The following is a 14,177-nucleotide window of genomic DNA, read 5'->3' on the forward strand; positions in this document are numbered from 1 at the left end:
CACGATCCGTTGCCGTTGTTACTCACAAAACAGTAGGCGGAGAGGAAACTGGACCCATTCAAAATCGGCGGAGAGCCGAGGGGATGGTTAAAGAGACACCGGGATAGTTCTTGCGCCTCTTATCGTCAAGGTATTTGACAAGAACTAGCAGAAGGAGAAGTGGGATTCACGGAGGGGCCCGGAGTCGAGGGGAGAGATCCACTAGACGAGGAAAAGAAAGTGAGAGAGAAGAGGGAGGGAAAGAGAGAAAGCAGGTGCGGCGGGTTTGGGGTTTGGAGCCAGAAAATGACGCCGGCGGCAATAGCGGCGCCGGACGGAGGAGGATTAGTTTAGTGGCAGAATAGATTAGTTCGTAGCTGGGGGGGTGTGGGTTCGCCAAACGCCTGGACCGTTCAAGCGGATCAGTTCAAGGTAGATTGATTGACCTCCAACAGTTGAAGGAAAAAAGGGCAATTCCCTTTGGTTTTTCTGGAAAAGGACAGTCGCTTTCGTCCTGGAGAGAAAAGTGGTTGGGGACAAAGCGGAGGAGAAAAAGTAAAAGTTTTAGAAAAAACTTTTTTTTATTAAAAAGAAATAAAATAAAAGAGGAAAAGAAAAAGTTTATGCAGGGCAGTGATAAATCAATTGCTGAGATTTTTGCCCGCGTGCTGGCAAGATTGGATTTGACACTGCCAATCGCTTCGGAATCTGGCGGAGACGGTTAATGGTATATGACAGTTAAATACAGAGTCGTCATCATTATTCTCTTGGGAATTCATTACTTTTCTCTTGGTATGAGCAATACTGAGATGAATCACCATGTGACCTGGTGGGTTTCAAGCCAAGTCTTCCATTTACAGCCTATCAATTCCTATATGTCCTCTCAATATGCACAGATATGCTGTTGCATTACGAAAAGAAATAGAAACAATTATGACGAACCTTAGTACTTAGCAAATATACTCAGCCTTGAAAGTCATTCGGCCTCCAGCCAAGGATGGGCCAGATGTGGTCGTTATCGGTACTGACAGACTACTAATAATACCGGCAAGCGTCCGCGAACAGGATTGGAGAAGAACAACCCTTCCAGATCCTCCCCTCCCGATCGGCCCTCCAACTCCGTTCAAGGGTGGCTGACCGTCTACCCCGCTATATGTTTCTGGATCTCGTCTGGCGTGGAATTCTGCTGCATGGTGAGAGTTAGTTAGATTCACGGCTACTCGGCTGATCCGCCACCACTTGACGTTCCACTAAAGTCGGTCGGGGTTATTAAATTTCACGATAGATTGGTATCCAGACGTTCCACTTTTTACTTTACCTCGTAGTTAGTAAATTCTGACAGGAAAGCTTCCCGCCACCAGTTTCTTGGTTCATGCTGGTCATATTACCTCATCTAACCCATCCAGCTGTTCGACCGTGTGGGGCGTGGGACACCGCTTTGGGACGCATTCCTTGCCGGGTTTAGTCACGGATGGACCTGATCTGGAAGGCTTCCAGAATCGGTTAGCTTGGCAGCCCTGCAGATTTGCGCTGTTTGTTTTTCTATTAGCAATCAATGGGAACAATAACTAGTTAGTTATTTAAGTATCACTGATTGAACAGTCATCCTCGATCAACCTTCCGTCATACTACTACTTCTACTAGCATCTAGACCTCTCGGGTCTGCTTCCTCAGTCTTCGTCATGACGATAGCTTGTTGAGGGTGGTGCGTAGAATGTATTAGGCAATCATTAAATGGTTCGGAGCCTGACATGTTCATTGATACCCACTCCGTCCACCAGCGCCGCCGGCTCCCCATGAGCCTCTTTGATCATTATCCACTTGGTACGGGTTTTTCTAGGTACGTACATAGTCGACTGTACTCAAGGCAAACGTCCTTTGAGTTATGACCCCCTAACTTCCGACCAAAAGCATCTCGAAAAAAGTCCCCAGGAAAAGGGTGCGGAATGTGGGGATTTGCACTTTAGTGCTTCGTGGTCTATCCTACCTCATTTGGGCAATACTATCTGCCTGCTAGATGATCATCATTGAAGGTCACTCCCTGTCTAGGAGGCAATAATTGAACTGATTGCGTAGGCTAAATAACTGCCAAGCAAGAACCTATAACCCTCGTATTCAATGTAAAAGTCTACCGGGAGAAGACTCGTTGTCCTTACTCAGTTGTATCCTTGGTGACAATGAAAGGGTCCGCAATTGATGGCTGCTCTTGGCGTTTATTCGGTTTGATCCCTTACGTCTCTTTTCTCGGTCCCTTTTATTCCTGCCCCTAATTATTTCATCATCATTGTCGTCATGGCTTCTGACTTTTTGTTGTTATTTTTATTTGAGTTGATTTGATTTCTCATAGTGTAATATATGGCATTTGCGGCCCCCTATTCTCCTGTCTTCATGGGAAAGGGATGTAAAGAGTTGTGCATACCCATCCTTGCTCAGTCTGGGGTAGGCGTCACAGAATACATTTACATCAACTTCGGCTACCAAGGTGCCCAACCATGGTTTTGTGCTGCTCAGATCAGAGAACCACCTTTTCCGAACATGGTGCATACATAGGCCTGACCCATTTGCAGATGCTTCAGGTATCTGACAACGCTTTCTATATCACATGCAATTCTTATAATACAACTGACAGAACAGACTCCATACCCAAAAACGCCAGTATCATAATTCACGGCAGTAGTCGCAACACTCGCACAGTATCAGGGATGTCAAATAAATATACAGTCGATCTCGCTTCCTCATATTCAGGGTACAACCTGGATGCCAATGGACTTCGCCTGGGCAATGACGCTCTTGCATAGCCCCTGCAGACTGAGTCCCGATAGTCTCGTCTCGGAATGCTTGATTTGCGCGATCTCGTACACATGTTTCAGGGACACCTTGCCAACGATCTCGTGGCCTGGGTTCATGGCTCCGCGAATGCGATTCTTTCGAGGTTCCACGTTCGCAGCCTGCAGCAACAGCCAGGTCGTCGTGGGGGTGCGGAGATCGAATGTGAAAGAGCGATCTGGGCGAACGGTGACACGCGCAGGAACGGGTACTCCAGTGTTGATGTGTGCGGTCCGGGCGTTGAATTCCTATTGTAAGCTATTAGTGAGTGGACTGCATCATTATTACCGCCCGTAGATATCATCTTTGAGCTCCGATTTTCGTTTATTCCCGTAACGTACCTTGCAAAAATCCATACTCTTGACACCCTTGCTACCGAGTGCCGGACCAACTGGAGGACTGGGACTGGCCTGTCCAGCTCCCACGATGAGCTTCACAATTTGATCTTTGGCCAATGCTTTTTTCGCCATGGTGAATCAGGAGTAGTCCTCGGGGGGAAACCAGATGTGGAAAGGAACGACGTCAGGTCAAACGTATATATGGACCGAATGAAATAAATTGTATGGGCGGAGGTCTTTTTGCGGTCCCAGAGTTTTGGAGAGTTCTACATTCGGAATGGCGCCGCGGCGACGGAATTACTTACCGTATTAACCGCAAGCGAAGAAACGAAATGAAATGCTGAACGTCATTAAAACATTGTATTGTTTTATGAAATTGAATACATATGAATGCATGTATGAGTAAACGATTCTCATTCTCGATCTTTTTATTCTATTTGGCTCCCTAGAATAATTCGTAGCTTTTAGAACTTTCGTACTGTACTTGATCCGAGTTGCTATCTCACCACCCCTGGTCAATATTGATTTATTTGCCATCGTCAGAAGCTATTGAGTTGCCCCCCTTTGCCTCTCTCTCCCCGCGCGCTATCGATTTCCTTTCCCTTCACCTACACTTTCCTTTACTCTCTCTCTTCCCTCTCTTCCACCGCTCTAACTCTACTTGCACCCATCACCCCATCTCCCTTTAAGCCCATCATGAACTGGCTCAAGTCAACGTACGCATTTCCTCTCATAATTTCCATCCTAGTGGGTCTTAGATCCAGCCGTGCTAATCTTTCACACTACGGCTAGCCTCGCGAGTGTTGCGGGTACGCAGGAGCCGATCTATGGCCCTGAGGCGATTCGATCTGTTGCCCAACAAGCACAGGAAGTGCCTTACACTGTACTCTCTAAGGAGGATCTGCGTTGGCGCGCCTACCAATACACCAATGTCGAGACCAAGACCTTTTATATCATGGCCGACAATGGCACCTTAGTTTTTGTGCAGATCATCTACAGCAACATTGTGTAAGGCTATCACCTGGCTGCACCGGACTATTTCTCTACTTCCTAGACATTCCCCTCCTGATCGAAGCCGTTTCCGTTTTCTCTAACCTCTCTTGGTTGTTATAGTGGCATCCACACCACCGCCCAGTTCAACGCGAAGATTTTCAACCTTACTGGAGATGCCCCCCACAAGTGGTACTCGGATCCCTTGTACAACTTCATGTTCGATGAGAGCATGCTTTCCTTTGGAGCCGACAATCTCTCTCTAACGCTCAATGAGGAGGGAGATGCTTACACACTGAAATCCGCTGTGAACGAAGACTGTCTGGTGAACATCACCTTCAACCGTTCTTCCCCTGGTTTCGTCATTGGAAAGGATGGCACTTCCTACTTCGGTACAGACGCACAGAACCCCTGGGGTTCGATGAGCCATGCATTCTGGCCCCGTTGTGGTGTTGAAGGAACCATCACCACCAAGGAGCAAACTTACGACCTCAAAGGCCGCGCCATGTTCATTCATGGTCTTCAAGGCATGAAGCCGCATCATGCGGGTGAGTCATGCTTTCCAAGAAGCAGTTGAACAATCAGTGTTCTAATCCTAAGGTAGCTGCGCGGTGGAACTTCGTCAACTTCCAGACTCCCACATACACCGCCGTCATGATGGAGTTTACAACACCCCCCTCTTACGGATCGACCGTGGTGAACGTTGGTGGAATCGTTAAAGACGGAGAGATCATTTATGCCGGCGTGACCAACTCGGCTACCCATACCGAGGCAGCCCAAGATAAAGATAGCGACTGGCCCGAGCCGAAATCTATCAAGTGGGTTTGGGATGGCAAGTCGAAAGATGATAAGACTGTTCATGCGGAGCTCGATGGCGCGCTTGGCAGAAGATTGGACCGTATTGACGTCATGGCGGAGGTGCCAGGCTTCATCAAGACCATCGCCGGTAGTGTGGCTGGCACACGGCCGTACATCTTCCAGGTAAGGCTGTGCTACTCATGATGACGAGTTACGCTAACGAGGATTTAGTTCGCCCCCCAAGAGAAGCTTACACTGAAGTTGAAGGTCGGAGATGAAGAAGTCTCCGAGGAGGGTGTCATGTTCTCCGAATCGACGTTCATCTCGTGAATGACGCTAAGTACATAGATCATTGCTTTCCAGGACCTGTCCATGGCGTTTTTTGAGTGTTAATCGTGGATTTCCCTATTGTTGCTGCTGATATGCAGCCGAAAACCCAACTCCTAATGTTTCACAAACATCATATAAGAATCTTTAATGATCTACATAAATCTGTATCTCCCTATCAATGTCACATATGCAGCGAGCACCTGAAACTCATACCTCCGTTCTCTGTGGTCCGAATAGGACCTATCTATTAGGAGTTTGATCGGGATCTGGAGCAGGTAACTGATGTTCCTCTAGCGTTGGGATTTACCTCTCCAGGTATAGCGACGGCCCCGAAGCAAAACAGCAGGTCATCCGATGGTCGAGATCACTTGTTCATTTCAGTCTCACTGGCTATTCCAAGACAAATAGCAATTTGATGTAATTGGTATGGATAAACAGCGCCAGACAAAAGCAGGAAGAACCATAAACCACACGAGAATAGCAAGGAAAAGTAGCAAACTTAGAAGTACAAATTAAGAAAGAGCGTAGTTGCTAGGCAGGAGTGAGATTCATAAGCTGCAGTGCTGTGGTGGCTTCGGACCGTAAGTCGCTTATCTTCAAATACACCATGTCATTGGGAGGTTCATTGCGTGTCGGGTCTTTCTGGAGATGAGGGCCGAACACTTCTTGCCGGGTAAGCTCAAGTCGTTGCGGATTCTGATTTTGAAGGGGGGACCGGGAAGATGACCTATATACTGTTAGTGAATAAACTAAAGAAACTTGAGGTCTTAAACATACTTCTCGCTGGCGACGTATTGGCATACCATTTCTATCACGAACACCGCAGTAAAGGTTGGAATTGAGAGAGGACGACATGGTGGGCTGTTGAATCGAGGAAGTGTATTGTGGAGGAAACCTAGAATTATAGAGGATATCGGAGGAAGCCTCCTGCTTGGAATGATGATTGATGACAAGAGTTGATTAAGCAATCCTGCAAGTACGTCATCCCGGCATAGATACTACAGTATAACTATCCCCCTAAGTTGGTGCGTAGCCCTAACTAAACATGACCTAGACTATATGTCTGGTATCTAGTACAGCACCCCGGGTATAATTAGGCAGAGGTCTCCGTATTGCTGGAGCTTATCTTTCGGTAGTACGGTGAGTTTCCCTTGAGACAACCAACATGGTGGTTGAGGAGCTGGAAGGTATCGACCTTTGTTCAACGAATAGATATCGAGGTCAGGATGATATAAATTGCTTGAGAAATGGAGGATCAACATAGACCTGACTAGAAGTTCTTATATATATATATATATAACAGTATCCCTAGAAGCTTCTATCTTGTGGGAGAAGAGATTATACGGCTGCACCATTGTCTTCTGTACAATTTTGCTACATTCGACAGAAGGTATCGGACAGTTCACCGGTATTGGGGTTGAGACAAAGCTGAAGGATAAGGAGAAGAACAAAAGAGGTTATAGATAGAATGAAAGCCACAATTCAGGATGGGGTTGTATGCTTCAGCTTCTGTTGTCTTATGTGTTGTAGATATCAACGGTGCTCACTATGCTCAATCTAGTGCATACCACAATTCTTCTTCCAGGCGTGATTGCGAGTCTATCACTTCGGTTGTTACTAACAGAGATACCCCTTTCAAGTACTCTGTATTAGCTCCTTAGCATTACCTTGCGCCGATTCCGTCAATTATCCTACTAGTGGCCACTTGAAGAACCTTACTGCGTGGAACACAAAACTGATGGATGTGAGAATAGTTCGGCAGAGACTCATTGTTCCATTCTAGTTCTACAAAGGCTCTCATTCTCATACACAATAACCTTTGGAAGCACATCAGAGTCTTTTCTGTCACCGTACAGGTTAGGCTACCTAAGAAGGAGAAAGGGGATCCATGGGAATCAATGTCCCCTGGGTATGTTCGCGTTATTATAAGACCTACTTCCAAACTCATAATTACAGGAATGTTACTTGCGCAGTATATACAACGTTGTGCTATGCATAGCACGCTCCACACTGTAGACTCAAAGAGTCTAGTTCAATTCAGACAGAATCTCATCAGCCGCCTTCTCAGCGACAATATAAGTCGAGACAGCCGTGAAGGTGCCAGGAATCTTGGGGTAAACCGAAGCATCAACCACTCGAAGCCCACTGACACCACGGACCCGGAATTTCGCGTCCAAGACCGCCATCGGATCATCGTCCGCACCAATAGGGCACGTACAAGAGGCGTGGTGTCCCCAAGCTGTATCCTTCGCATACTGCTGGATATCCTCCTTGGTCTTCACATCAGCACCGGGGAGCACCTCAGTGACCTCCACGAGCTGACGATCAAACGCCTCACGACTGAGCTCAACGGCCTCATACAGCGCCTGCAAATCAGCATCATAGTCGCCCACACCAGTGTCGAAGTAGTTGAAGACGATATCGGGCATATCAAGCGGATCAGCAGACCGGAGAGTGACACTCCCCGCGGAGTTACGGGGATGACCTTTCAAGATAGCCCAGGTAAACCAATCATGCTCACTGGTGGCATTGATACTATAGTTGGGGAAGTAACCACGGAAATTGACTGGGCCACCGAAGACAAACACATCGTAGGAGTCGTCGGCCGTGACGCTGCTCTTATAGAACATTGTCGCCGCCAGTCCGGAGGAGGAGTAGATGCCCCGGTCTTTCAGGATGGGGGTAGGGGTTTCCCATCGGTCGATGCAGGGGTCGGCTTCGCCATTCTCGCTGAAGGTGCAGCCGTCCAGGACGGCCCAGTCCTTGGGGACGTGGCCCTGCACGGTGATCTCGTAGTGATCCTGCAGGTTGGTTCCCACGCCCGGCAGGTCGGAGATCACCTTGATTCCGAACTTCTGTAGCTCCTCGGCTGGGCCGACACCGCTCAGTTTGAGGAGTTGGGGAGAGTTGTACACGCCGCCGGCGACGATGACTTCGCGCGAGGCCTGCGCTGTACCTGGTGTTCCCTTGGAGTAGTCGTTTGCGAGGGGGCTGGCGCGGTAGAGGTGCTGGCCATCGAGAAATTCGACGCCGGTAGCGCGGGGTGGGTTCTCAGACTCGTCGAAGGTCACCTTGGTGACAAAGCAGTTGGTGCGCACGTCCAATGGGTATTTCTTGCTGCCATCATCGTTCTTAGCATCGCGGACAGCGAGAATGAACTCACGGGGTCCGTTCCGGTGGGCGTCGTTGGTCGAGATCGGGATCTGATAATAGCCCGGCTTGGTATCGCGGGTTTTCTTGTCGGCATTCGCATCACCGGCAAGAAGGGTTCCAACATTGAAGATCGTGTTTGTATGGTTACCGAGAGCAAAGGCACCGCCCAGGAGCAGGCTGAGAAGCTGGGGGTCCTCCAAGACCAGGCTGAGGGGGGCGGTCTCGGTATGGAGCCAGCCGTCGTAGCCATGGCCTTTCTGTCCAGGGAGGAGGTAGTTGTTGTTCTCTAACTTGGCAAAGTACTTGCGCATGTTATCCGGAGACCAGGAGCCATCACCGGTAAGGGTGGCAATGTATTCGAAGTCGGACTGATGAGGATAGATCGCGATCAGAGCATTATGCGCAGTGCAACCGCCTAGGGTTCCCGTACGAGGATAGAGGGTCCCCTTCATGGTGGAGCCCTCTGGTGGGTTCAGACCGGTATATATTTCACCATCCGGGGTCTCGTAGCTTGTTTTATAGTCCCGGGCCTGTCTCTCTTCATCTGCGTAATGACGAACAAAGAAGTTCCAGGACATCTCCTCATCCTCGGAGGCCTTTGCGGAGTAGGCAGGAATAGAATAGTTGAGGTTCAGGCCCTGATCATCACCAGCCTCGATCAGCAGCGTCTTATGTCCTGCAAGGGCCAGACGAGCAGCTAACGGGCCACCACCTGCTCCAGATCCCACAACCACATATTCGTATCCAGTGAGATTGACAGCCGTCGTCAGGCCAGTGCCCACGGCCAGAAGGCCCAACAACTGCCGAACAAACATGATTGAAAATCAGATAGTGTGCATGTTGCTCCAGAGAGAGACGGACTTCGGACGATTCTTTTATAGGTAAGAAAAAGACATGTCACCCCTCAAAAGGGGAGACAAGACATGGCTGATCAGTGGAAGCATACCGATCCCTGCTCGTTGCAGCGTACCAAGACTGGCCGGCCATAGCCCTAGTAGAGCCGATCTCTACAACGCCTCGTGGGCTCCACTCTTACATTGTACGTAAAAGGCTGGATCATTCTTCCCCCTGTCTGTGCGCTACAGTCTTGCATTTTTCTAACCAGCATCTTCCTCTGGTCAGATCGCATCTGGGGTTCTTGGTTGGCCGTTTACTCCGTAAGAGTCTTACCGATGCCTTATCATCAAGCTGCCTAAGCAGCTCACAGTCCTGTCCTTAGGGTCTCTAGTGACAGTTTGATAGAAAGTTATTTGCGGTTAATCATTGCCAAGGTGTGGTTTAGATGTCGATCGGCAAAGTGCTTAAGTGTGGCGCCGGCGTTCATTCCCGTAACGGAATTTGGTGAAGAAATCGCCAATATAACGATATATCCCCGGGCTTCAGCCGTGCCAAAAGAAGAAATATTCTTTAATTAGCACATGTCATGAGCTCTGCAGGCTCTAATTTTTTTTTTTTTTTTTTTTTTTTTTTTTTTTTTTTGCCTCATAACATTCAGCTACCTCGGCCAATACGCATGCATCAGTGCTCTAAGCGAGGCTAGAAGTACTCCGTCGACTAGGTGGGTCTGTCTCCTGTAGCCAATATCGACAAGTCTAGAGCGAGGGAAGGCTTTAGTTCAATAAGTGGAGCGGCATATTAATGATGTCTAGTGCTATGAAAACGCCTCTCTTCAACATGTAAAGCACGAGATAGCTAATATGTCGGGTTTGTATACATGCAACCCCAAGCCATTTTCATTCAGATTTCCAGGTGATTACGTTATCGCTGGCAATTACAATATTCTCTTTTCTTCCGATAGATATCTGAGGGGGCGGGAATGCCAACAGCAATTTTACTCTATTTTTCTATTTTCCTAGTACCACCCACGCGCAGCAAGCGATATAGGGAGGTCTTCACATTCCTCGAACCACGCTCCGACTGATACAGACAAATACGATTAAGTTTCCTGGGATACTGTGAGTGCATCCCTTTAAGTTGAGTCCATCTGGGATGAATAGATGAATGGCTTACTCTTTGATATGTGGTGTCGTTTCATCACTCATTTCACCGAAGGAATATATTCCAGACTTGGAGCTTTGAAAGGCTTATTTACTTCATAGTGAATTGCTTTAGGCGAATTAATCTATACCCAAATATGAATGGCAAGAGGATATACTGTGCTTCAAGCGTTGTATTCATTGACTGCGCCGAGTGAAATAACGGGTACTCACTGCTAATGCAACTGCGACACTTGACTATGTCCTAATATTGGGACATAGATATATCTTCAACACTCTTCGGCCTTGCTTTCTTCTCTCTTCCTGTCTTTCTCTGCCCATCAACACTTGTATCACTACTTAACACACTCTGCCTCGATCCAAACAAAGCAAGATACTCCAACTCCCGAGCAGTATGCCTTCTATCAAGACTTCTGTCGCTCTCCTCGCCATACTCAGTCTATATCTCAAGAGTGTACTGGGTTTCTTTCCGCAGACCTTTACTCATGACAGTACTACCAGTAACAATGTTCCTACCCCTACCCCCCACTCCCACGCCTACAGCTCTTCTAGAGACCACCAGCCCCTTCGATCGAGAGGATGCCCTCCAGGTTGAGCAGAGACAAGTATGTCCTACCAACAAGACCTTCTATTCTTAAACATATCCAGTCCCAGTACTCACAATACCTGCTTTAGAAACAATGCGATGGGACCTGCACCTATGGGCTTTGCTTCTGCACCCCCTACCATTGGTGTCACTGTAATGTCCATAAGGCACACTGTGTTTGCAGATGGTAGGCGCATACTACTCCATACTAAAATACGTAGTGCGAGGGCTTGTTTGACATAGTCCAGGTAACAATGGGTTTGGGGGGTTTCCAGCCGGAGGTCTACGGTGGTGCTGGGCGCTACTGCAGCATTCTTTCCTGAAGGCCTGTGGTTCTCTGATCGGGGTATAAAGCAGGGCTCGATTATTTATGCTTCTGCTGTAGATAATACCAGGTTGGTAGTCGTATAACTTCAGTCATTCCTGGATTTCGGGGGGAACATGATGAATCTTTTGTTTTTGATATCGTCTCCCGAGTCGTAAGAGAGATACTCTGACCTAGTATGCTGCACTAATCTTCGACCTACACCATAACTAAGGATAACACATTAACTCCACATGAAGCTCATAATTGATCACTAATTCTCAACAAAGATGTTAGATACGAAACAAGTGCCAGATGACACTCTTTTATTGCAAACTTAACGCAAGATCACTCAAGGCGTGACACATGATGAAAAACAAAGATACAGCATCCTTCTGTTATTCGCAAGTCACAATATTTTCTAATGGTGGACATTTCTTGTATGCCGTTAGGGCAGTTAAGGAGTATCAAAATAGGCAGTCACCTGATGGGGATCTCTTTGTCAGGCCTGGTGAATGTGATATCCTTTTCACTGACATTGTTACCTGTCATGACTCGGCTGGTCTATACTCACTCTTCGCAGGAATATAACCTTCATCTACTATTCAATTAGTTGATTCACACGGACTACCCCTTCATTACCTTAGATGATGGCTGCAATCAAAGACCCACCGTTGTCTATAAAGGCTGGGTACATGCGCAGCCATTTTGGCAGACCATGGATATCACTCTGAGATTTTTAGAAGACTTTCTTCCTCTGCCTTGATCTCATACTTGAGTTTTCATACATTCAGTTGCTTGTGAACTGACCCTGTCCCATCCCACTGATCTCTGTCTGAACAAAGATAGTATTGTAGTAACGTGGAGTATCCTTGGATATCATCAGTAAAGCCATTGCCTTTTCTTCTCCTCTCCCCTCTCACATCTTCTTCCCTCTTTCCTTCATATATCCCCAGTCAAAGTCAACCTTCTTCTATCACGACCAGTCATGAGATTGACTTAAAGAAACAGCAACTCCTTCTCGAACCCATACCTCCAAGAACCATCTTCAACACTCCAGTCCACAGCATCCCTAAACAAACGAGAACAAAATGACTCTCAGAGTAGCAGAAAAGACCTCGAAAACAATCAAATCTGAGTCCCCATTGGCAGACGGCTTTAATCCCACACCCGGAAACTCTTGGGGCGTGGAAATCTCAAATAGGGCCAGTGAGACCGACAAACTGCGCCAAAAGGTGGAACAGATGAACGAGAAGCTTGACAAGTTGCTCAAGCAGAATGAAACATACCACGCGACAAGTGAGTTCGGAGGAACTGGTCAGGACGATACCTATAATAAATCTGGCTGGCCAGCGGACCCGAATGACGAATACTTGGGGCAGGCTGTAGAGGATGATGGCTGTCAAGATGCCTACTGCGAACACTCGTGGACGGAAGAGGATGAAATGCCGGAGCTGGAGAATGTGAACGGTGATTCAGGACTCGGGCACGAGTGGACAGCTGAAGATTCGTGGGGGTTGGGGCGTGCGCATGATGATTCAGGACTCGGGGACGAGGTTGCTTTGACTGAGACTAACGTTGAAGCCGATGAGTTACGCGACCAGGTGAAATGTCTTCAGGCGAGGTTGGCTGATCTATTGGCCGAGAATACTCAGCTAACCATGAAGGTTAAGGAGCTCGTAGGGGAAAGGGACGATTTAATTCCATCAAGGAATTGCTTCCTCTCACTCTACAAGTGCCAGAAGCTTCAACGTGCTCTGACTCTAGATGAATGCGAACATCTTGTCCATGCAAGCACCAAAGTCGCGAGTGGGGACGTCATGGCTGACAGCGAGCTGTATATCTCAGGGGAGCGGAAGGACTACGATGTCTTCGTGGATCTGTATGGAGTAGATCCGCATGCTGTTCCTTCAGTGTTGAGTAAGTGACTAGAACCCCTCATCACGGTGTTAGCTAACCAGATGCACAGAGGACCAGCACACGATCGAACTGGTGAACGCGCACGCTACTATCTTGGCCTCGAAGCACAAGACCTACACATCAAAGTTTGAGGAGCGTTTTGCACGCTTTATCACGAATCTTCGGCGCACTGGCTATCCGGAAGACTATCTTATCGGGTTCATGGACGATGTGGGTATTCTGGAACTACAGGCAAGCTACACAGCTTTCAGGAATGCCCTCCTTACTGAGGTCAGCGACGCTTTAAAGGCCGAGGTAATGAATGACCCGGTAAACTCATGGTAATAGTCTCCATTAAGCTTGCTTTATGCGGCTTACTTAGTCAATCTCCTCTCTCGGGTTCTCGTTGCTCTTGTTTTCACATTCCTGAAGTTTTGAAGCGATATCTACGTTACGGGGTCTATTGATGTTGCTTTCTATCTTGCTTAAAGTTTCATTTATCATTGTCAATGTTCATGCGTTTTCATACTCCTATCGAAGCAATGCAATACATATGAGTACTTAGTTGGTTGGATCAAGCGAGGTTACTAGGCATATAGTATGCCATTCCGTATTAAGGTAAAATCAAACAACCGAGTAGACAACCCTCATGATAAGCACTGGGCAAAAGTCTCTCGAATACTCTTCAGCGAAAAGGAAGGTTACTGATACGCGAGATTAACCGGTTCATATAGGTACAGACAGATAGAGGGAAGACACTCCGCAGAGCACCAGAATGAGATATCCATTCCGTCTACAGAAAACGCCATCGAAGGTATCTCACAGACCACCAAGACGAATGGTGTTAGTAACACAAACAAAGGAAAAGTAAAAGATAGAGATGATTCACGTAAGTGCTGAGAATAGCGAGCTCCCGAGAGTCAGCCCAAAAAAGAAAAAGTAAAAAAAGGCCACGGGGAGATATCAGGACAATAATT

The 14,177-nt window shown here is 47.6% G+C and overlaps 4 protein-coding genes across 4 annotated transcripts; 2 read left to right on the forward strand and 2 right to left on the reverse strand.

Moving 5' to 3' along the window:
* Nucleotides 1–2,720: 2,720 nt before the first annotated feature.
* On the reverse strand, nucleotides 2,721–3,275 carry AO090120000306 (mitochondrial 54S ribosomal protein uL11m; the record flags this gene model as incomplete). The annotated part of the gene is made up of 2 exons (XM_001823981.3): nucleotides 2,721–3,053; nucleotides 3,147–3,275. 2 exons carry the CDS (start codon nucleotides 3,273–3,275, stop codon nucleotides 2,721–2,723), a joined length of 462 nt encoding a protein of 153 aa, XP_001824033.1.
* Nucleotides 3,276–3,839: 564 nt separating this feature from the next.
* AO090120000307 (survival factor 1 family protein) lies at nucleotides 3,840–5,261 on the forward strand (the record flags this gene model as incomplete). The annotated part of the gene is made up of 5 exons (XM_001823982.3): nucleotides 3,840–3,859; nucleotides 3,936–4,151; nucleotides 4,257–4,681; nucleotides 4,738–5,114; nucleotides 5,163–5,261. The coding sequence occupies 5 exons, from the start codon at nucleotides 3,840–3,842 to the stop codon at nucleotides 5,259–5,261; spliced, it is 1,137 nt and encodes a 378-aa protein (XP_001824034.1).
* Nucleotides 5,262–7,288: 2,027 nt separating this feature from the next.
* Nucleotides 7,289–9,229, reverse strand: AO090120000309 (GMC family oxidoreductase; the record flags this gene model as incomplete). The annotated part of the gene is made up of 1 exon (XM_001823983.1): nucleotides 7,289–9,229. One exon carries the CDS (start codon nucleotides 9,227–9,229, stop codon nucleotides 7,289–7,291), a length of 1,941 nt encoding a protein of 646 aa, XP_001824035.1.
* A 3,163-nt stretch (nucleotides 9,230–12,392) lies between these two features.
* On the forward strand, nucleotides 12,393–13,545 carry AO090120000311 (uncharacterized protein; the record flags this gene model as incomplete). Its single annotated transcript, XM_001823984.1, has 2 exons — nucleotides 12,393–13,221; nucleotides 13,271–13,545. The coding sequence occupies 2 exons, from the start codon at nucleotides 12,393–12,395 to the stop codon at nucleotides 13,543–13,545; spliced, it is 1,104 nt and encodes a 367-aa protein (XP_001824036.1).
* Nucleotides 13,546–14,177: the final 632 nt, after the last annotated feature.

This window comes from Aspergillus oryzae, chromosome 5 (genome assembly GCF_000184455.2).
Source record: "Aspergillus oryzae RIB40 DNA, chromosome 5".
In the NCBI taxonomy this organism is placed as follows: Eukaryota; Fungi; Ascomycota; class Eurotiomycetes; order Eurotiales; family Aspergillaceae; genus Aspergillus; species Aspergillus oryzae.